This window comes from Kogia breviceps, chromosome 5, assembly GCF_026419965.1.
Source record: "Kogia breviceps isolate mKogBre1 chromosome 5, mKogBre1 haplotype 1, whole genome shotgun sequence".
In the NCBI taxonomy this organism is placed as follows: domain Eukaryota; kingdom Metazoa; phylum Chordata; class Mammalia; order Artiodactyla; family Physeteridae; genus Kogia; species Kogia breviceps.
Window position 1 is genome coordinate 90,993,715 of NC_081314.1, and position 22,776 is coordinate 91,016,490.

The 22,776-nt window shown below is 46.3% G+C and overlaps 1 protein-coding gene across 12 annotated transcripts in view; it reads right to left on the reverse strand.

The window, feature by feature from the left end:
* Positions 1-22,776, reverse strand: part of BOC (BOC cell adhesion associated, oncogene regulated) — an 88,046-nt gene that overhangs the window by 48,014 nt on the left and 17,256 nt on the right. For all 12 annotated transcript variants that reach the window (XR_010840781.1, XR_010840778.1, XR_010840780.1 and 9 more), the window contains exons 4-5: positions 1,291-1,452; positions 319-597 (exon numbers count right to left, since the gene is read on the reverse strand). Coding sequence is in view for 5 of the 12 variants with exons in the window: in XM_067034637.1 (XP_066890738.1) it covers positions 319-597; positions 1,291-1,387 (376 nt within the window). In the remaining 7 variants the exon portion in view is untranslated. The remainder of the gene's footprint in view (positions 1-318; positions 598-1,290; positions 1,453-22,776) is intronic.

The window sequence follows — 22,776 nt, forward strand, 5'->3', positions numbered from 1 at the left end:
AGGCCAAGGGGGAATGGGAGGGCTCTGTTCGGACCACACGTGGCCCTGTACATGCTCTGACTGCAACTGCTGCGAGGGTGGGGGGAGGGGTGCACAACGACCCTGAAGACCACAGGGCGACCAAGTAGAAAGGCGCGGCGTGGCCCAGCTCTGGGGACCACAGAAACGGTTCAACCATGTCAAGTTTCCTTCTTTCTAGACGCTCACTAGGAAACGTTAGCTGGCAAGGCCCCTTTTAAGGTGGGACTGATGACAGGGGGTTTGATTGGGGGTGGGGGAGAGAGAGAGAACGGGAGGGGGCAGAGGAGCAGTACTCACTAGCTAGTGTCACGGTGGCTGGCACGCTGGCCACAGCCCCTGCAGGCATCCGGGCCACGCACTGGTACCGTCCCACAGTGTGGTTGCTGAGGGCAGTGATGACGAGGGTCCCGCGGGTGATGAGGACGCCCAGCGCATCATCCGAGCCATTCAGCTCCTTCCCGTTCAGGCGCCAGGTGGTGTTCATCCAGGGGGGCTCCACCACGCAGCCCAAGATCACGGTTCCTCCGAGCTTCTGGACGGTGGAAGAAGGCTGGACAGTGACCTGAGGGACCTCGTCTGAAGGAAGAACAGGGATGCAGTGATGAACCGACACCCCCAAGAAACCAACAGTATGACCAGGTGCTCAGAAGCACAGCACCCAGGCAGCCTTTCAGAGTTGAGGAACCCAGAGAGGAGTTGACCTTTCTCTGAAGAACTCTGCTGACCTCGGGTCCATTTCCCCAACCTGGCTTTTTCCCCAGAAAGGAGACTGGAGTGGCAGTGCGGTGTGAAGGCAAGAGCTCAGGCTTTGGACCTGACCAGGAGCTGCGTCTGAATCCCAGTGCCACTGCTTCTGAGCCAGGGAACTTTAGCCTTTTGGGGTCTCAGTTTCTTATCTGTAAAATGGGACTAATAATATTTGTCTCACAGCGTCGCTGACAAACAATGCATGTAAACTGCCTGCTGTAATAACATATAGTAGGTGCTCAATAAAAGGCAGTTCAGTCATTATCGTTACTCCTCCTCTAGAATAAGTTTCAAATGATTAAAATACCAAAATACAACCCATAGGATGTTATTGAGATCATTTCTCATCTTGTATTATTGAGCGTGTCCCTAAAGGTCAGTGGGAAGGAAATGCTCTTTGAAATCCAGGAGGAAGGAGGCCTTTTTAGAGGGTCCTTGTAGAATGCTTGATGCTTCCCTCTGACACTAGGGGCAAAGTGTCCTTCCCAGAAGGGCCACTGAGAAGGCAAGGAAAACACTCACTCAGGTTTGCGAAGCAGCCCGCCATGGCCAAGAGGAGGCAAGCAAGTGTGACCTCGGACCTCTTTCCTCTCTGCGTTATCATCATCCCACACGGCATGGTGTGTCAACGTCCCATAAGCCAAAGGAGTCACTCAAAGAGGTACCGCAATCCCCTGCTACACTCTGTTGCGAAAAACAGAGAGAAACGGCTGTGGTAAGAATGCCTGGGGCACCCCTGTGGTAGCCATGAGGCCTGGCTTTGTCCCCATGCCCCCTGCTTCCAACACACAGGTGGTAACATTCAAAGTCTTGACCTGGCCGGCTGTTGGAAGACTAAAGAACACTCATGCCATTTCTCATCTAACATAAGCTGCTTCTAAGTTGCCCCTTTGAGCTAGAAGGTGATGTCATGGTAAGAAGGCCAGAGCCTTGCCCAGTGCACCCATAGCAACATGGACAGGAGAGCCCAGGACATGGAGAGGCAGAGACCGGCAGCCATGTCCCAGGCTCAGGGCAGTGAGTATCCAGCACAGATGCTGGAAAGGATGCAGTTATCTTTACCATTTGCTTGCAGGAGGCTAGGTGCCCAGGGCTACATGGTACACCATGCTGCTAGTTTAGACTACCGTGCACAGTGCTGTCATAGTATACTGAATGCATGCTGCATCCCTCATTTAGGGAATGTTACTAATTAATGAATCCTAAAGTCTCAGAGGCTCATGAAAGATCTCCTGTTTTGACTCACCCCAGCTCTTCACGTACATCCTCGTCAACATTCTTTGATTTCCTGTAATCTACCAACCTTCCTCAGCTTGTCTAACCTCTGCAACTCCAGAAACAAACACAGACAAAAGTCACACTCAGCCAAGGCCCCTCTTCTCTCCAGCCCCTAGTGCTGAAATGCTGGTATTTTCCATCTCTACAAAATCTGTACTTTTTTTTTTAAATAGACAATTTCATTTTTATTTTGGTCTTCTGCCAGATCATTTTTTTTCCCAGAGGCTCTCCTTTATATGCATTCTTTTTGGCCCTGAGTCCTAATCAGATTATTTTAAATTTTAGTGACATAAAATTTTCACATAGTGAAACACACACATCTTAAGTGTATAATCATAAATGTGCATATGCCTAATACATTTTTTTAAATGACAGAATTAAAGTGGAAATTAGGCAGTTTTATAATCATAGTGGCAATTGTTACACTCCCCTCGTAATAACTGACAGAACAGTTAGACGAAAAATTGTAGGAATATAGAAGATCTGAATAACAATGTCAACCTTCCTGATCTAATTGACATTCATTAATCATTAGAGCCAACAACAGTATTCTTTTCAAGTGCATATGGGAGGGCTTCCCTGGTGGCGCAGTGGTTGAGAGTCCGCCTGCCGATGCAGGGGACACGGGTTCGTGCCCCGGTCCGGGAAGATCCCACATGCCGCGGAGTGGCTGGGCCCGTGAGCCATGGCCGCTGAGCCTGCGCGTCCGGAGCCTATGCTCCGCAATGGGAGAGGCCACAGCAGGGAGAGGCCACAACAGTGAGAGGCCCGCGTACCACAAAAAAAAAAAAAAAAAAAAAATCTATATATCAAGTGCATATGGTATATTCACAAATGCAGACCAAATATTGGGCCATAAAATTTCAAAAGACTAAAATTTTAGAGTATGTTACTTGAACACAATGGAATTAAATTAGAAACCAACAAAACAAGGTATCTAGGAAAGCTCCAAATATTGGGAGTTAACACATTTCTAAATAACTTATGTATCAAAGAAGAAATCACAAAGGAAATTAGAAAATACAAAATCTGCACTCTTGACAGCTGTCTGTGTTGCATCTCCACCCAGAACATTTCCTTGGGGGTCTAGACTGTACTTTTCCTCCAGCCGCTTGATGACATATCTTGGTTATCAGCCACCCTCTTATTGCCTGCCTAGAACTTTAATTCCGCCCCTTCCACAGTATTATTTCTTTATGCCTCGTTTAAGCTATGGTGTTTAAAAGATTCATCAAAATCACAAAGAGGCAAATGTACACACACTTCTGTCACAGCCGAAACCAAGATCCTGCCTCTGTGTTTTCACTGCTGCACCTATAGAACACGAGACCAGTGAGGAAGGTGTGCCAACATCCTGCTAGGCAGGGAGACAGTAGAGTGAGATTCAGGTAACTGCAGGCAGCATCACAATGATTTATACAGCGGATGCATATTCCTGAATCATGCACATGCGGCAATATTAATAGTATATTTCCAGGAGGGTGACAAATACTCAAAATGCTAACACTTTTGGACCAGTTTATCTAAACCAGTGACTCTTTCAAAAACTTACAGTCATCACTGAAAAATCATAGGAGGTAGTTAAGCTGCCTAGCTGACAGCTGTGTTACGCTCTCCAGTCTCTGGAGTTCTGGCTACTTGTACGGTCTGTTGTAAGAGCGGTCTTGGGCCTCTCAACACCCATGGCTCCTTTCACAGAGGACTGAAGGCTGGGCTTCGAGGCTCTTGCTCTGTGCTAGGGAGTGCTTGAGATTTGCCTAAACCTCTCCCATCTCCAAGCTCCTCTGGCTTTTCACCTAGCTACTTAGAGAGTTAAGAGGGCTACACTGCTTTGCCAAACAAGTACCCCTCCAAACCAGATCTAGGGCCCAGCCCCACATTGATGCTCGAAATGGTTCCTAGGGCAGTCCTTTCCCCTTGATTTTTAATCCTTCCCTTTGCCTCGTGTCTTCAACACCAGAGGACTTCCACTCTTCTGGGGAAGAACAAGGGGACATTTTCTAAAAGAGGTTTGAAAGAAACATTTTAAGCTTTTCCTGACAAGTTTCTCCCTCTTGGGGTAGAGAGAGCTTTTGCTCTTTTCCAGACAATCCAGGAAATCGAAGGGTCGTGTTATCAGCAGAGTGAAATTAAGGGAAGCTGCAAAGGATGTGAGTATGGCAGGGGAGGGCAGCCGTGGTGGGAGGGAGGGCACGCCTATTACTACGATGGGTATCTTGCTAAGCTCTTTGCACAAGGTATTCTTTTAATCTTCAGAACAACTCTACATGGTGGGGACTATTATCCCCACTTTACAGGTGAGGAAATTGAGTTCCACAGGGTAAGTAACTAGCCTGAGGTCATATAACTGTAGGCCTGGAATGAAACCCAGGTTGGGCTCATTCCAAAGTTCTGTGCTTTTAACCACAATAGTAGCCTTTTCATGTTTTTTTTCTACCAGCCCTCTGCACCAAGTGGGTGCTTGACAAACAGAGTTGGAATAGGGTGAGGTACAACAATGAGGAATTTTAACAGTGGTTTATTAATCACTGTTCATTAAGGAAAAGTTCATTAATATAGTGACAGACAAACACCAAAAAGCAAGCCTTTGGTGTCCCCTCCATCATCCAGCTACCAGCTTTAATTCTCTATTTTCCCCCAATGAAATAACATATTTATCTAGAACACTGCATGAATGACCAGTTACAGGATTTTAGGGGACTTGCTTGCTCATGATGTGTTCCTCTTTCCCCAACTCCTTGAGGAGATTGCCCACACCTGCTCTTCCCCTGCCCCAAGAAAGGAAGAAAGAAGGAAAGGAAGGAGGCGGCAGGGAGACAGAATGAACACAAAGTAATAAAGGGCAGAAAAAAGACAAGCAGACAGAGGGGCAGAAGGGCTGTTTCTTATCCCAGCACAGGGTGGCCACCAAGGTGTTTGGGTTGTAAAGTCGACAAAAGTTTTACTGAGGAAATTCAGCCCAGACTCCCTCCTGCTTAACGAGGACCAGCCAAACAATTCCTGTTACTTCTGCACCCTGGGTAATTTATAAGGTTCAAAATGGAAACAGACCCCACTACTGCTGCCAGCCACCATCCCGCTTTTAAAGGAGAAAAAAATGTAGCTGAGGAGGGAGAGGCAGTGAGGAAGCAGGTGTCCAAAGAGGGAGAAAGGAGTTAACTCATGAACTCCCACAGCAGAGTTGTAAGCAGGTACCACTCAGTGAGCCCAAAGCAGGACACATGGGGTCTCTGCCACATCAAAGCAGAACCGTGACAAAAATACAGAGGTGGGAGGATCACCTATGTAGCTATGATGCATCTTATTTACAGCTGGGGAAACTAAGCTGCTTCCTGGAGCAAGTTACCTAGTGAGCTCGGTCTAGAAAAATAGTTCCAAAAATGCAGGTTTCTGAGAACATTTTTTTAATAATAAAAGAAGGCAAGTAGGGCTTAATTGGAGTACCTAACTGCAGTGTAACTTTGTCCCACTGTGAAATGAACAAGGTACAATTTCAAAATTGGGTGAAGGCAACAGTAAGGCCTGTTATTTTTCTTGGCAATGCAAGGTAGGTCTAGATCTTTCTTATTTTTTCTGCATATTCTCAGAAAAAGAGATCAAGAAAAAAAAAATCAAAAGCAGAGAGAAGGGAAAACAAATTCTTGACATGAATTCCTCATTGAGGCCTAGGTACTTTCTATTTTTAAGGGTTACTTGGACACAAAAAATAAAAGAAAATGCATCTGAGAAGTTGAACTGCTGACATACAAGTTCCCACTGAAATAATCTCCAAGCAGACGTTTTTAAAACTTTCCAAAAACAACAGCAGCAGAATACATGTCTAAGGTTGAGACCAAGCACTAGAAATTACAGCCTTAGAGTATTTATTTTGCTAGAGAAAATTACAAACAACTGAGAGTCGATCATCAGCAGAAGGAGGCCAGCTCCACCTTCTCCTAAGAGGGCTGGCGGGCTGGCAGGAGCGAGAGGGAGGCAAGGGCACCCGAGGCCACATCGCATCCCCTGATTACCCGGGCCACTACAGCTGAGACAGAAGCCTCCATGGTCTAAAATGCCAAACACACCCTGTGGATGTCCTATGACCACTAACAAGATGAGCCACACAGAAGAGCACGTGATCTAGCAGGTAGCACAGAGAGTCTTTCTTCAAAACATTCTTCCAGTGGCAAGAATGAGATCTGACAAAATTCTTGTTCCATTGGTTGAGAGGGTCTGGCTAGATGAAAAAAGGAATATTTCTGACCCCAAGTTACATGTTTTTCACATGTTTCCAATTCTGTGGAGTAAGACTGACCTTTTCCAAGGCAGAGAGAAGTTTTGCTCCAAGAAGGTGATGCCAAGTGACTGGAGGGTGAGGGCTGGCAGCCCTCTGGCCTCAAGAAAGAGGGTGGTACTCCCGCACAGGGGACTGACATTGGGGGAAATCTTGAGCAAACAGGTGAATTTAATTCTCAGCTGAATATGTGAGTTTAGACAGATCTAGGAGAAGGATTTAAGAAAGGGCATTTTTTTTTCTAATGTAAAAAGGTTTTACCCCCAGACGTAATTAAAGGGAAACATTTTAAATCAGGAGGGACCTCAGAAAAATTAATAGCTTTGGATAACACCTAACAGGTATCTAGTATTATAAATGAGGAAAGCAAGGTGCAGAGAGGCTGAGTGATTTGCAGAAGGTCTCCAGTTAAGAGGGATCCAGGGTTACATGTCAGGTCTCCTGACTCTTAGGTCCGGTGCTCTTTCCACTATCCTGACACTGTCTCCCAGAAGATTGTTTCTGGGTCATATTAACCAACTGCTTAAAACTGCTTTTAGAACTAAATTTAGAATGTTCTTGAATTTACTTCCTTAGGCATAAAAATGTCACCTGGATCATTATCTATAACAGTAACTTTCTGTGTGGTCATTTTCATTCTTTTACCATTTAGATTCTAATCTAGAAGAATCTCTTACTGTTCTTTACATGAATGTCTTCAATAAAATTTTCTGCAATGATGAAAATGTTCTATATTTGCACTGTCCAAGATGCTAGGTAGCCACTAGCACTTGTGGCAATTAAATACTTAAAGTGTGGCTAATATAACTAAGGAATTGAATTTTTAATTTTAAGTTAGCCAACAGGGCTAGTGGTTACCACATTAGGCAATACAGTTCAAGATTAATATCTGGAAAATCTACCCAGACCACTCTGACATCACACAGGGGAGAATAACAATGGTTTGATGATCTTAGGTATGAGCCATGCTCTAGCCAGCCTCTAAATATACTTCTAGCCTATTCCTTATCCAAAGTTTGTGTATGTTTTCTATTTAAAAACTATGTGTAGGGGACCTCCCTGGTGACTCAGTGGTTAAGAATCCACCTGCCAATGCAGGGGACACAGGTTCTATTCCTGGTCCAGGAAGATCGCATATGGCGCAGAGCAACTAAGCCTGTGCGCCACAACTACCGAGCCTGTGTTCTAGAGCCCATGAGCTACAACTATGGAGCCCACGTGCTACAACTACTGAAGCCCAGGCGCCTACAGCCCGTGCACTGCAATGAGAAGCACGTGTGCCACAACAAAGAGTAGCCCCTGCTCGCAGCAACTAGAGAAAGCCCGCGGGCAGCAATGAAGACCCAACGCAGCCAAAAATAAATAAAATGAAAAAAAAAAAAACAAAAGACTGTGTGTATTGTGATTTTATTATCATTATTATTATTGGGAAGAAAAAAATATCACTGTGATCCACCATACAGAAGACAGTACACAAGGCACTGTACTAGAAGATGGATTCTGTCCTGAGAAGCTTAAAACAAAGCTTGGAATGTAAGTCAACCAGTGCTCGGCAAATATCCATAAGCTCCCCACTTCCCAGCCTGCTCTGCAGTTGGCTTAGGGCCAGGTGATAAGTGCTGGCCAATGACATGTAAGTGAACATGTTCTGGGTCACTTCCAGACCAAGACAGTTCAGAGAATTGGGGGGCTGCTTCTCCCTCCTCCCACTGCCACATCCCATGTTTCACAAGGCATAGCTATGAGATGGAAGAAGATAGCACAATCTATGACAGGAGAAGAAATAAATCTTTGTCGCACAAAACCACTGAGGTTTTGAAATTACTCTAACAACTTTAGCATTCTTTACTCTAGAACCTTAATGGATATCAATTTAGTCACAAATGGGAAATGGAAAATGAGCAGAGTGGGGAGAGCATTTTCAATTTCAGGCCTTCAGGAAAGGTTTTTCTGGGTAAGTGGGTTTGAAACTGGGCCTTCTGGAATATGTGCACGTGTAAGAGCTGGAGGGCACTACAGAGGGTGACGCTGACCTGGTGGGAAAGTTCTGTTTGGAGGGTGGTACACCAAGCAGATGCTTATCTTGAAAGTAGCCTCCTAACCTTTCTGATTTTGCTCTCTCATGAGAAAAACATTCTGGGTAAATCTCCCAGAATATCCTAATACATGCATATTTATTTATAAATGAAATGCACATACTGCCAAACTAAAATTTAAGAGTAGGTAGAAGTGAAACCACATTTTAATGACTTGTTAATCACGCATGTTTTATAATATCATGAAGCTAATACCTTAAGGCAGAAAGCCTATTTAGGATTAGATTCACCACTAATGATATGGATGTAATCTCTTACAAATGGTCTGCTTGAATGTTAATTAATTTGTTCACTTCTCATCAGATGTGATTCCATTATTATTGTTTCTACCTCCTAATGTGACTTGAAAAGGGTCAGCTCTGCTGTTTTCATCCTGTTTGCATGTGCCGGATTATCAGCACACTCTTCAACCCAATTTCTTTGCAGCAGTCTTTTTAAGCTACTTGTCCTTCTGTGAGAGTTAATTTAGTTAAAACTAACTAATATAATCTATAAATCCACTTAACAGAGAACAAGAAAACTGGGGGGTGAATGATCAAGATCAAGCGAGTGAGGTCCCCACTGTCAAGCCCTCTGAGAAATGCAGATCTCTCTGTTGCAACACGTCATTGCCCGACATACAGAGTAAAGACTGTCAATCCCAGTATTAAATATTAGGAAAGCTGAATTTCTTTCCTATTTCTTTTGTAGATAGAAATAAACCATAAGAGAATCTCTAATATTTTCTTCCAGTGCCCCAATGGAATATCATATATTTCCCCTTTGGAGCCCCCAGTTTGGAGACCATTCTAGAGGAATGAAAAGAGACAAGGGAGGAAATTGAGATTGGGTCATGCCATGGAAGACTAGGAAAAAGTCTGAAATTAACACCATAGACACAGGGGAACGATTGATGGTTTGAGAAGGGAATATATAAGCAAAGAGACATTCTGGGGAGATTAGCTAAACCTGGGCTGATTCACACTGAACACCACATTTACAACAAGCTGCTTAACAACACGGACAGAGCTTATTTCTTCTCAGGTAAGTAGACCCCTTTACCATCCAGGCAAGGGGAAAGGAAGAGTCTGGATACAGCATCTTAGCTCTGGGGAGGAATACCCCCCAGAGAGAATCCCCCTCTGCCTTCGAGTAAAGAGAAGGTCTGGTCTCTTGATTTGCCCACTAGACAAATCTAATCCTCTCCCACCTCCACCACTTGAAGAAAAAGTTACTAGGGGGTCTAATTTCTTGGTCATATATACCTCTTCCTGAAAATGGCCTCATCTCCTTAAAGAGATTTTTTTAAAAAATCTACCTTTAAAGGGAGAAAGGTGAGAAAAAAACCCCACAAACCTTGCTGCTAAACTGGCAAAACGAGAGAAAAGAAAAACCGCGTCCTTTCTTCTACACTGGCTTCTCAGTCCCCCCACCCCTATTCCATATAAATTCAACTTGACAACCCTGCTAATTGGATAAACGCAGCTTCTACACTCCTAGAAGGCCATTCCCTTTTCTTTTTTTTTGTCTTTGGAGGGCTCAAAACAGGGCGATTGTGCTGTTCTTTAACACGAATTCCATCTGCTTTATTTCTCTCTCCCCATTCACCGCTCCTCTTGAATATTTATGAGGCCTCCCCCCCCCTTCCCTGCCCCTTCCCACCCCGCCTCTACCGCCTTCCTCCGCAACTCCCCTCCCCTCTCCTCTCCCTTCTCTCAGGGCAGCTCAAAAACCTTCCAAATGCCCCCCCCCCTCCTTGCTTTAGATAAACACAGGCAGTGTCAAGTGTGAGGGGTAGGGGGAGGTGGGGAGGAGGCTCAACTGCCAGTCACGCCCCCGGCCTTCAATGAGGCCCAGGGGCCTCCCCTAATCTGCTGCATGCCTGCCATATGGGGGCTGTGTTGCCCAGGGAAACACTAACAGGCAGAACGGAGCTTAATAGAGTCCATATTCATTGTAATGCAGTGAGGTAGCTCGAGGCACCACTGCCTCTTCGGTCCAGTTTCATTCTCCTGTTTCCTTCTTTCTTTTCTGTTTTTCCTCTCTTTTCTTTACTACTTCTTTTTTTAAAAGGACCAGGTCCCTAGAGAGCTCTAATCTGGAGAAGTCTGGGCTGGCAGAAAGGCAGGACTATGGGGTAAGGAGTGAGGAAGGTGAGGTGATGCTGAGGCGGGGGCTTGGAGTTGGCGGGGAGAGGTGAGGAGTGGGAGCTTCTTTGGCAGCGGAGTGAGGAGAGCAGCACAGCATCTGCGCGGGGGCCGGGGCACGTGGTGCCGCAGGTGTGCGCAGTCCGTGCACGTGTGGAGAGACGGTGTGGGGTGGGGGGCAGGTCCATAGGGACCTTGGCGCACACAAGCCTTCAGAGCTATTCAGCCTGCTATGCCTAGATATCCCAACCCCTACCTACCTACCCCCAACACCCACCCCAGTCAATTGAAGGGCATTCAAGCCAGCAACACCTATCTCCCGGAGGTGTCAGGCCTGCGGTCAATTCCTAGCTCTCCACAGTTGCATGGAAAAAGTCACAGTCTTGCAATGAGATGAAACTACTTTAGAAATAAATCCCTGTAGGGGCAGAGGACCCACCAGCCTGCCAAGCTGGGGCCCTCTTTCTCCTCGGGCTGCTCTGCCACAGCCAAACTAAGGGCATATGGGGCTTCTCTGAGTTGATGGAGTGGGTTGTCTAGCAGATGAAGCCTTGTCATGAATATATATGATGGAAGTAAGACTTAGGGCTCCCTGAGGTCAGAGGTGATCTTTTATCCCCAGGGCCAAAAAGGGAAGGAGGGGAGAGATGTGGGGAGGGAACAGAGTACATTTCTCCCAACTTCTCAGAAAAATAAAATTGGTAACCAAGCTATGATAGAATTCCTAAAGAATAATTAGTTTTGTAAGTTGTGAAACATAGTTTTTTGTTCTGTGACTGAAAAAAAATAAAAATAAAAATCACAAATTTAAAATCAAGACAGAAGATAAAAATGAAGAAAAACTATAAAAACGTTCACATACTCTCCTACAGGTGAAACTTTAATCCCACGGTCTGGTACACAGGAAGAGCTCAGTAAATGGTTGCTGAAGGAATGAACCATGTATGTACACGCTCCTATAGTTGTACTATTGCTGACCAAGAACTTGAAACTCTTTACCCAACTGACAACTACAATCAGGGTTCTGGTGGGTGACAATGGCTTAAACAGAAGCAAAATGCGGGGCTTCCCTGGTGGTGCAGTGGTTGAGAGTCCGCCTGCCAACGCAGGGTACACGGGTTCGTGCCCCGGTCTGGGAGGATCCCACGTACCGCGGAGCGGCTGGGCCCGTGAGCCATGACCGCTGAGCCTGCGCGTCCGGAGCCTGTGCTCCGCAACGGGAGAGGCCACAGCAGTGAGAGGCCCGCGTACCGCAAAAAAAAAAGAAGCAAAATGCTGCTGCACCTTTGCTAGGAATGCCCCTGCCAGAGTGATGCTAGCGCTTACTACACGGGCCTTTCTTTACATGCCTCGCCCAGTGCCAGACGCAGGCAGGCTAGGTCAGATAAAACTACTCAAACTGAGGCAGATTCTGGTGCTTGCTGTGTTTTGTTTTTTTGTCCTCCAAGCTTGCTCTATTCTACTTTCCTTGCTCTTACCCTACTGAAACGCATCTTGAGCCTGTGGTTTCCTAAGCTCAACCCCCGGGGGCGGGAGGGGAGGGGTGGGGGCGGAAAAGACTATAGGAGAGTATATAAAAGTGCTCATAATTTTTCTTTGCTTTTATCCTGATTTTAAGGCCCTATATCCCAGCAACCCTTCAGGAAAGGCTACAGTGGATATTTCGAGAGCCAGGTGCAATTTCAATGACTAGTTCTAAAACCAAAATAGCATTTTGGTACCTGAAATGCTACCCGGAAGTCTATCTCAGCATCATATCCATTTACATCTATTAGGGAACCACAAAGGTCTGAAGACCCCAAACCAGAGTAGGTGAAGACACACAATTGACCAGGTCCTAACAGGACTCTGGACACGTACGCTCCCTGCAGAGCAGCCTTCCCCTCCAACTTCTGTGTTTGTATCGAGTCCTAGTCCCGGTCGTCCTGACCCCACATATTGCGTGTGTTACCGAGAAGTGCGTGGGGTGACCTGGGGGGAGGCCACGAAGGAGCAAGTGGGAACACCTGGGGGTCTGGTACAAACCACTGCTGGAGCCCTCTGGGAGCTCAGCAGAGCAGCCAAGCTCTTCCCAGCCCTCCCGGCAGTGAGCACTTTGGTCCGTAATCTCACCACGGATGTTTGTGACGTGGTTACAGCCAGAATGGCAGCTCTGAAGGAAAGCAGGGACAGCTTCTCTGGTCCAGACCAAATACCTGCTTTTCATTTCACTGCTCAGAGGACACCCACTAATGACCTGCTTCTACAAACACAGGCTCAAACCCATCTACTCTTGCCCAGTCTTCCCTAAAACTATGTGAAGATTCACCATCCACTCAGCTGCCCAACCTGGGACTCATCCTTGTCTCCTGGCTCCCCCTGATTCTCCACCCCAGTATCTGATTGGTCGTGTGGACTCTAACTCTGGCAGGAGCAACCAGAGAAACACAATGCAAGCCACATATAGTGTTTAAAATTTTCTAGTAGTCGCACTGAAAAATCAAGTGGAAATCATTTAAATAATATCTTTTAACACAATATAGCAAAAAATACTATCATTTCAACACACACTCGATATGAGAATCATTAATATAGTTTTCTATTTTGTTTTATACCAGGTCTCCTAAATCTAGCGTGTATTTTCTATTTACTACACATCCCGGCGCAGACTAGCCACATTTCAGGCGCTCGATAGCCACATGTTTTAGTGGCTACTGTATCAGACGCTGCATGTCGAGGGTCTTCAACCCGGCTCTCTGATTCTCCTCTCCCCAACTAATAAGAATCCGCATTGTCACCTACCTTCTTTCTAGAATATCAAGCTCAACTGAACAGTAAAGATGACAAATGAGCAGCTACCATTCAGCAATGCCTCCTATAGGCCAGAATCCATAATTTGCCTAATTTGATATAATTCTCACAATGGCCTTGTAAGGTAGGTGTATGACCAACCCATTTTATTTATTTATTTATTTTTTTGTGATATGCGGGCCTCTCACTGTTGTGGCCTCTCCCGTTGCGAAGCACAGGCTCCGGACGCGCAGGCTCAGCGGCCATGGCTCACGGGCCCAGCCGCTCCGCGGCATGTGGGATCTTCCCGGACCGGGGCACGAACCCGTGTCCCCTGCATCGGCAGGCGGATTCTCAACCACTGCGCCACCAGGGAAGCCCCCAACCCATTTTATAAATGAGGAAATTAAAGCTCAGAGTGATTAAATATTTTGTCCAAGATCACACAGATGGTAAACCACAGAGTCAGGATTTGAATGAGGTCTGGCTGATGTTAAAAACTTTGGCTCTTTTCACTCTATCACACTTCTTTAAGTTACGGCAGAAACATCAATGGACTATTATGCAGCCATTAAAAGTAATAATTAGAAAGAGCAAGCAGCAACATGAAAAATGTTTAAAGGATATTAAGGAAAAAAGCAGATCGCGTTTTGTAAAAAAGCATGTAAACAGTTGGGTAAGGCCTGGAAGGAAATAGGAAACAAATAAAAGCAGCTGATTTGAAAATGTGAAGGAATTAGGAGCGATTTTTTTCCCCTTTTGAGGTCAGTTAAAAACAAACAAGCAAAACAGCTAATAGACTCACCTTTGATAGCTCCCCAAACAAGTATGATTAAATAATGTTCAACCTTCTTCACACAACCTCCCAGGCTCTGTATTAACTGGGCTGCAGCCAACCTTCCCCTTGTCTTCCTCCCATGAGCCCTAAGTCCCAGGCAAGCTGCTTTTTCACACCTTCCTTCTTCCAGGACCATCTTCTGCTTCTCCCTTTCTTATCCTTCGAAACTTACCTCCAGCCTCACTGTATAATGCCTCCAGTGATTATTCCTCATCCCACTTTCCACAGCACTGTGCACACCTACTGCAACATTTCCACGATGATTTATGCCTGTCTGTAATATGCCTCTTTTCCCAGACTCTAAACTTCCTGAAGGCAAGGAGGCGTCCACTTCATCTCAGTAACCCTAGCACCTAGAAAAGTCAATGTCTGCTGAACTGAAGGGTCTATTTGGATTAGAAACTTGGGATTGGGAAGGAATGTTACTCTGACCCGTGGACCTATATGAGGAACGCACGCAGACACACTTATCAGTGGTGGAACCAAAGGGTTTTTCTAGGGGGAAATGACTTTAACTGTGGCCTTTATTTTTCAAACCCAAATGGCCCTTAGATGAGTTGGCAGCCGTTGGGGAAGGCCAAGCTGCCTGACAGAAGTCAGTGCCCCTGCAGATGCTCCTATGGCTTGAGGTTTCATTCAAGAGCTTTCTTTGTTTTCCTTCTTGTCTCTTCTCCCAAAACAAACACCCAAATAAGCTCCAGACTTCAGGCTTCCTGCAGCCACAGAACTGCAGGGAACCTCATCTAGGATGATACCGTGATTGGCTATCAGCTAGCCAGCGACAGCATGGCCCTGAGCTTGAGGCCAGGGTGGAAGGAGGCAGGCAGAGAGGGACGGGAGAAGGAGAAAGAAGAAAGCTGTAAGTGAGAAAAAGGACAAGTTCAGGCCTGAAGAGAGAGCATGGGGAGGGGAGTAGGGATAAGAGCACTAAATATGCCAAACGCCTACTCTGGGCCGAGCCCAGTGCTGGGGGTGGACACACATGGTCCACTTTTCATCATCACAGCCCAGGGAGTGTTATTGTCCCCTTTACAGATGGGGAAAGAGGTTATTAAAACACTTTGTGATGCTTTACCACATAAGGATTTTAGGGCTCATCTCAAATTTGTATTATAGACATAGCTTCTCTACTAAGTGACAACATTGAAACTCTGCAGGATCAGGTACTGAAATACCATGAGCTTTGGGCTTGGATAAGAGCTCTGCCACTTCTACCTTTGGTAGAAGGTGACTATGGGTAAATTACTTAGTCTTTGACCCTCAGTTTACTCTCTGTGAAAATGCGAGTGATAATACCCCCTTTGCTGAGCTGCTAATAAGAGTTAAGGAGATTACGTGTGAAGGCAGCCTGGCACATAGCAGTGAGGGGGGACAGGTGTCGGGGAACTTTTCTACTGAAAGCCATTCACTGGAGGTCTAATTTCATACTGTGGCACTGGTGGGCTTTGAGATTAATGTCCTTTAAGACTTAAGGACATGTTGCATTTGAACAACTCCAGACAGATGTGCTATCCTCTCTTTGCTCATTGTTCCTCATCAGCTGTACACAATTAAGCAATGGCCTGATTTTGCTGCCCTACAACACATGCATCAGAAGTTCAAGAAACATTCTTTGTTGAAAAAAAAGCAGTAACACCTACATTCTATACAGTGTTTTACAGAACCTCACAACAGCCCAGTGGGACAGGAGATCCCTGGGTGGTACTATAGTGTTCCCAAGTTTGTGGCAAGACAACTGTTAGCCTCTCAATCTCCACCCAACACTAGTCAGCATTTACATCACTTAAGCTAATAAGCTCTCCCATCATCCCACCTTGTTTATGCCCTCTCTCTGCACTCTCTTGATGATGATAATGATAATAATCTCTCCGTAGAGTCTCTACTTGTTTGGAGAGAAAGGGGAAAGATCCCTGTCAGACAGTAGGTCATCTGGACAAGAAGTTATGGAGAAGTGTTTACAGAAAGGAAAACACACCCCCAATCCCTCTCTGACCCGCCCCTCCCCCCACTCCCAGACCCAGTACGGAGCTCACCTCCGACCACATCGGTGAGCTCACAAAGCCACAACAGATCACCTGCTCTTTTTACACCTACCTGTTTCTAATTACAGCCTATGGCCAGGGCTATAGCCAAACAGGTAGACAACAAAGTAAAATGGTAACAGTGGCTGGAGAGGAAACAGAAGCATTCACTTCCAAGGCTTCTGGTGCACACAGCTGATGAGAGATCCAATGTGAAAGGAATTTAGAGTGTGGGTAGACAGCACAAACACAGTACATAGGCAAACCAGTCCCAGGACCTGAACAGCACTTAAGGCGGACCTTAACAGCTTAAGTCCTATCTCTTAGGACAAAGGGTTTTGGACAAGTGAGCCATGCGTGAACACAAACCTTGCCAGAAGAAGAGTAGGACAGACAAGGGTGTTCTGCTTAGTGATCATGGTGAGCGGAGCAGATAAAACAGCTGTCAACCCCAAAGTCACTCCTGATGAGAGGTACAAGTCCCTGGGTGGGCTCAGGGAAGAATTCAGGTCAGTTCAGCAAAACCACACTTAGCACCCACTAGGTGCCACACACTGAATGGAGGGTGGAGGGGACAAAGAGAAAAGTAGGCAGTTTCCCATCCTCAAAGAACCTGGGACCTAGTCAACCTTCGCTTTGACACCATCTTTCTATTATACCAAATGCAGCATGGCCTCAAGAAAAGATCAAAGATAGACTGGATTTTACAAAGTACAGGCAAAGAACCAGAACCACTAGCAAAGGCATCAGAGGCATGACAAAAGAAATGTGGCGGGGCTTCCCTGGTGGCGCAGTGGTTGAGAGTCCGCCTGCCGATGCAGGGGACACGGGTTTGTGCCCCAGTCCGGGAAGATCCCACGTGCCGCGGAGCGGCTGGGCCCGTGAGCCATGGCCGCTGAGCCTGCGCGTCCGGAGCCTGTGCTCCGCAACGGGAGAGGCCACAACAGTGAGAGGCCCGCGTACCGCAAAAAAAAAAAAAAAAAAAAAAAAAAAAAAGAAATGTGGCGTACATTTGAGCGCACGCACACACACTCACACTTGGACACTCAGGCCCTGCTCAGCACAGAAGGTCAGCCCTCCAACTTAGTCCTCTTCACAAGTCCTAAAAGAAGCCTCCTTTCCATCATCCGCATTCATTCCTACTATAGTCCCAGGAGAGTCATCAAAGTACATCACTTAAGGTAGGTAAGAGGCTTAGAGCTAATGGAAGCCTATGAGGACTGCTGAAGCCTCAGCTTTGTCACTGTCACTTCTCACACTGTGTTGTACCTTATTTATATACAAGTCTCTCCTGGACACATGATAGATACTCAGTGAATGTTTGCTAAGCTGGAAAGACCTACTTCCAAGATCTCTTCCAGGCCTGGCTCTATTTGGTCCTTGGAGTTTGGATCCGGTGAAACCCCAAGGGCTGCTTCTGATGCAAAGCAGAGCTTGAGCAGGGGAAGGTGATGCATGGGTGTGTCTGAGATCTCCGTCCCTATCGCCCTGCCTCTGGGGAGCCCAATGGGGTTCTTATTCAGGGGAGAAGCAGGACACAGGGCTTCCCTTCATAGCGCCGGAGCATGATGTGGGTGAGGGCAGGCTTGCCAAGGAAGAGACGGGGGAGAGTGTGGGGAGAAGCAGGCACCCAGGGAAACTCGCTTCCCTTCGCTAGGCAAGCTCCCAGCACCCACTCTACGTCAGGCAGCAGTTGGGCGACCAGCTCTTGTCCCCTGGAGTCCTGCACTTCCCCCGTGGAAGCACCATCACGCTAATTATTTATGGTCTGCCTGACCGCTGGACCAAACGCTCAGGGATCAGGAATGGCGGTGATCTTATTACAAGGACATCTTGAGTGTATGACACGGTTCGAGGTATTCAGCAAACACCGTTGAGTGAACGAATTACAACCCCAAACACAAAAGTGAAAGGTCATGGCAGAGAGGACCGAGAACTGTAGTCACATAGTCAAGAGGGAGCTTTTTCTTAGGAGGGGAAGCTGGGCATTTAGGACGTTTGGGGGTTGAAAAGACTGATTTACTCTGTTAGGCAACATAATTACCACCAATTCCAATGAAGCTGTCACCTGCAGGCATTTTCTGTGCCCCTTCCTCATGTTGACTAAGCAACCAACGGCACCAGGCCCATAGCCATACCCTCCCCAGGACTCAAAACGGGTCTCCGGTTCTGTGACCCAGAGTGAATGAGGATCAGGCTGCCACTTCTTGACCTGTCCACTCCTGGGGCCGATTCAAGCAAATGCTGGGCTAAACCAGCCCCAACTCCAACTCGTGGGCACACTCCCACCTCAACCCCTGACACACAGACACACACACAACCCCAACCCTTAACAGGCTCTTGCACGCTGGCAGGAAATCTGAAGCTGCACTTAAATGAAAAGCTAAGCCATGGGGCAAAATGGCTGAACTGCTGAGTCAGGGCCAAGACGGGACCAGAAGCTGCCTCTCTTTAGCTGGCATCTGACCTGACTGCATTGTGACACAGACAGTGTCTCTCCTAGACTTTCCTTCAAGCAAGAAACCCTTACCCGGACATTTAGGAGGAACCACTTTGATGCGGGACAATAACATCTCTCACACAAGCATGTTGAAGGAGAAACAGATCCCATCAGCACATTATCTAGAACAATGACTGGTTCAAAGCAGTTGTTCAATAAATGACAGCAACTTATTCAATCTGAGTCACTTCCTTTAGGGTTACTTGTAGAAGTACCTTCATTAGTCTGATCCTTGTTACAGATTTATCCCTAATATTTCAACAAAAGAGGTTTAAGAATAGGTAAGTATCTCAGGGGCCAGACACCTCCACCTCAGGCTTTCCAGGCATCCTGCTCTGGGCATGTACACATACTACCTCTAAGACAGACGAACAACACACACACACACACACACACACACACACACACACACACACACACACACTCACACACGTGTGTGCACATGTGCTCACACAGCAAACAACTCCAGCTCTCCAGGTCCAGCTGGGAAGTATGCTTTAGAATCATGACAGTTTACTTTTTTCCTATCTGACCTCATGCAAACCGACTTTCTCCACCTCTCTGACCCCCAAATATACACATTCAGTCCCCGACCCACCCCCAATCTTCCTCACTTAGAAAGCTCTTTTAAACCAACTAAAACTTAAAATAAATACCAATTTGAAAACCTGAAGCATGCTCCAGTCTGTCCGTCTGTCCCCACCTTCTGCAGGAAGCCTCCGACCCCAAATCCTGTCAGCCCTCCCCAACTTGGGAAGCCCAGTGGCCTCCGTGCAGGGCTGGCACACGCAGAGAAAACAAACACATGGAATCCTGCCAGCTGGGTCAGGCACCACTATTTATAGCAGAGCGAAGTGTGGGGAATTGGAGGCGTGATGAAGGGTGTGGGGCGGAGCGCGTAGGGATAATTCCAGCCGCTACTCCCAGGTTCCACAGCTGCAGAGGATCCCTGCTGATGCTCTGCCGGCCCAGGTGCAACCCATCCTGTGTGACTAATACCTTCGCTGTGCTGGAGCCTCCCAGGGTAGAGGGCCTGTTATCTTGCTCATTACTGTAGCCCCAGCGTCTATCTCTAGGAGCACAGTTAGTATTTGTTAATTAAATGAATAGATGAGCTTCTTTTCTTCCCGCCTACACCCACAAGGTTGCAGATGGAGGAGCTGGAGTAGGTGGAGGGGAGGTTAGTGAGAAATGCCTAAAACAGCGCTTCTAAAGATCTATCGGTTGTTAAAATGTGCTAGCAAAAAGAATGTAGGGAAATGCTCTGTTAAGAAAAGCAAATTAGGTTTCTTTAGTGCAGGCCTTTTCAGAGCCTTTAATGGGCTGTTACCTACTGTGAATCACCAAAAGGGGGGTAGAGTATGCACTGAAGGCTGAACTCACTCAACCACAGGCCTGGACTGACTTGACCACACTACTCTTTTTTCTCAGAGTACCATTAGTGAGGAGAATTTCATCAAATACACTTTGGGAAATGTTGGCCTAAGAGGTTCCTGGAGAATATCCCAAAAACAACTTGTAAAACAGCATCCCACGTTTGTAATTTTTAAAAATTACATGTGAATATGTGGTGTACAGTTATTTGGATTGTCATAGGATAAGGTCAGGAGACACTTAAATGTTAACTTCAGTTATGGTGAAGAGCAGGAAATTTGCACTTTTTATACTAAACACTTCAGAAATATTCCAAGTGAGTGTGTAGTTATTTTTGTAATTAAAAAGGTAAATTTAATAAAAAAAACTATCTCCAAACATTATCATGTCATCACTGAAATTTTATCTTCTTATAGGCCCAGGGGCCTCATTTCCTAACAACTCCTTGGGCTATAAAGTGTTGCTCTTTGCTCCATGATCACATCTAAAGTGTTTCCTGTGTCTATATCCAACAGTCAACTCATCTGGCTTATAAAGAACCCCTCCCCTAATTCCAGGATTCTGTTGCATCCACACAATGTGGACACGTATTTTGGAAAAAATGAAAACACATTTAACATTCTTTTAGCAACCTTTACTAATCTGAAATTACTTTATTTAGTAAATTGTATAAAATATCCACCAAGCACTTCGTTTGCTGCAATTATGATATTGGGCATATTAACATTTAAGGACTGCCTTTTTTTCCTGCTAAATCACTAATTTCCTAACTTAACTTATTTGTAAATGTAATTAAAAGTCATTCAGATTTAGTGAATGTAACACACCAGGTTTTGTTGCAATATGAGATTAAGGCAAATATCTAGAATTGGAAGAAATATTCCATCTTAGCATAAAAGAGAGTATGTGACCATTTGTTGAGTTACTATGTGTGAGATGATGTGCACGTATTATCTTGTCTAACCTCTAAGTAACTCTGTGAAGGAGGTGGTATTGTCATCTCCATTTTACAGATGGAGCAATTGAGGCTTAGAGAGGTTAAACATCTTGCTCAAGTAAAGGATTCAAAGCCAGGGTTACCTGCTTCCCCTGCCTGCTGGTCTTGGTGTCCTTGGTAGATTCAAGCAGACAAACGGAAAACGGAAACTGAGAAAGGCTGAAAAAAACAAAATCAGCCTGGGTTGGAGTCATGCACTAGCCACCATGTTTTGGGAGGGACTGGTTCATCAGGTCCCACAATGCACTCTGTAGCCAACTCATGAGCATGCTCAGTTCCCCCACCCCCGTGGGAGTCAGTCCCGCGTGAGCGCCTCAATCCCATCCACAAGTTGGCCGAGGCCCTCTGAGTCTGGATCCATGCAATATGCACCAGCATGTAGTGAGAGACAATAAAATTCTTCCATTTCTTAATTTGACCTCTCTCATCTTCCTTCTTTTCTTACATAAGCATAAGACTGGAGGTTCCCAAAGCTGGCTGCATGGAACAGTCATCCGGGGACACTAAGACACATCAATGCGTGGGTAGCACCTCAGGCCAATTCACTTAGAGCCTGTGGAAGTGGGGCCCAGGTATCAGCATTCTCAAAACCCTTTCCTGGAAACTGTTAATATGCAGCCAGGGTTGAGAACCCCTGGGAGTCTCTGCCATGGATTTGTGGGTCATTTTGACAGAGAAGGTCTGCCAGAAATGCCTTGGTTGCACTGGATGCCACGGTTGGAATTGCGAGTTTTGTATAAAGATGTTCCCTGCTCTATTATTTTTAGTGAAATTCTTGCCATTTTTAAAGCTATTTTCTTTTATTCCACAAATTGAATATCTTAATACACTTTAACGAATAAAACATTTTCTCAAAGTTTCTCTCAGATATCCCCAGATATTTTCTGGACTTTCAGATTCCTAGTTTCCTCCTCTTCACACAGAAATAAAAACCCAAGAAGAGACCACCACTGCAAACAGCACCTACTTTGGGGGCTGAGTTGGCTTCCAGAGTAGCAAAGGTGACACTTAAACAGGTCCCTGGGCCACAGTCACCCCTGCTGGGGCCACCACCACTTCTGGGGGCAGAGAGCTTAGCAGGAGACCGGAAGTTTTCCAAGCATATGCACATTTTAGCGTTTGCACATGAAAACCTGAAGTGCAGTCAGTGATTCCCTTAACAAATTGAGAACAGTCTCAGGGGCTCACAGACCACCAGGAAGTAGAACAGGTGTTGGCTGTCCAGGGGGTCCCACATCCACTTAACACCAGATTGCACCAGTGGGCTTTGGCTCCCCTGGAACTGGCTTTTTGACATCCCAAAGGGTTAACAGCCCAGCCTCTAGCTTCCGGCCTTCCCTTCCCCAAGAAGTGGATTTTCAGTTTGGTCCCTGCCGGGGTGGAAGTAGCACCTCACCTCAACCTTAGAGACTTGGGTCCCGCCCAGACCCTCCCCACCTGCGGCCCTCCCACTCCAGGAATGAAGCTGCCGCTACCCAGCCCCAGCGTATACCAAGACTGGTTTCATTTCCTTCCAAATCCATTTTGTGTCTTAACTTCTGCCAAAGATAAAAATTAAAACACTCACACACACATATCACGCGTGTATGCGAGGACAGAGCTCGAAGTTTAAACTGAAAAAGACCAGGCAGGGAAGGGAGGGGCAGGTCACTGATCAAAGTCGGGGACTGGAGACTTCCCTGGGGTCTGTGTGGGCCCTGGTGCACCCTGCCTGAGGCCCCTGCTGGCTACAGCCA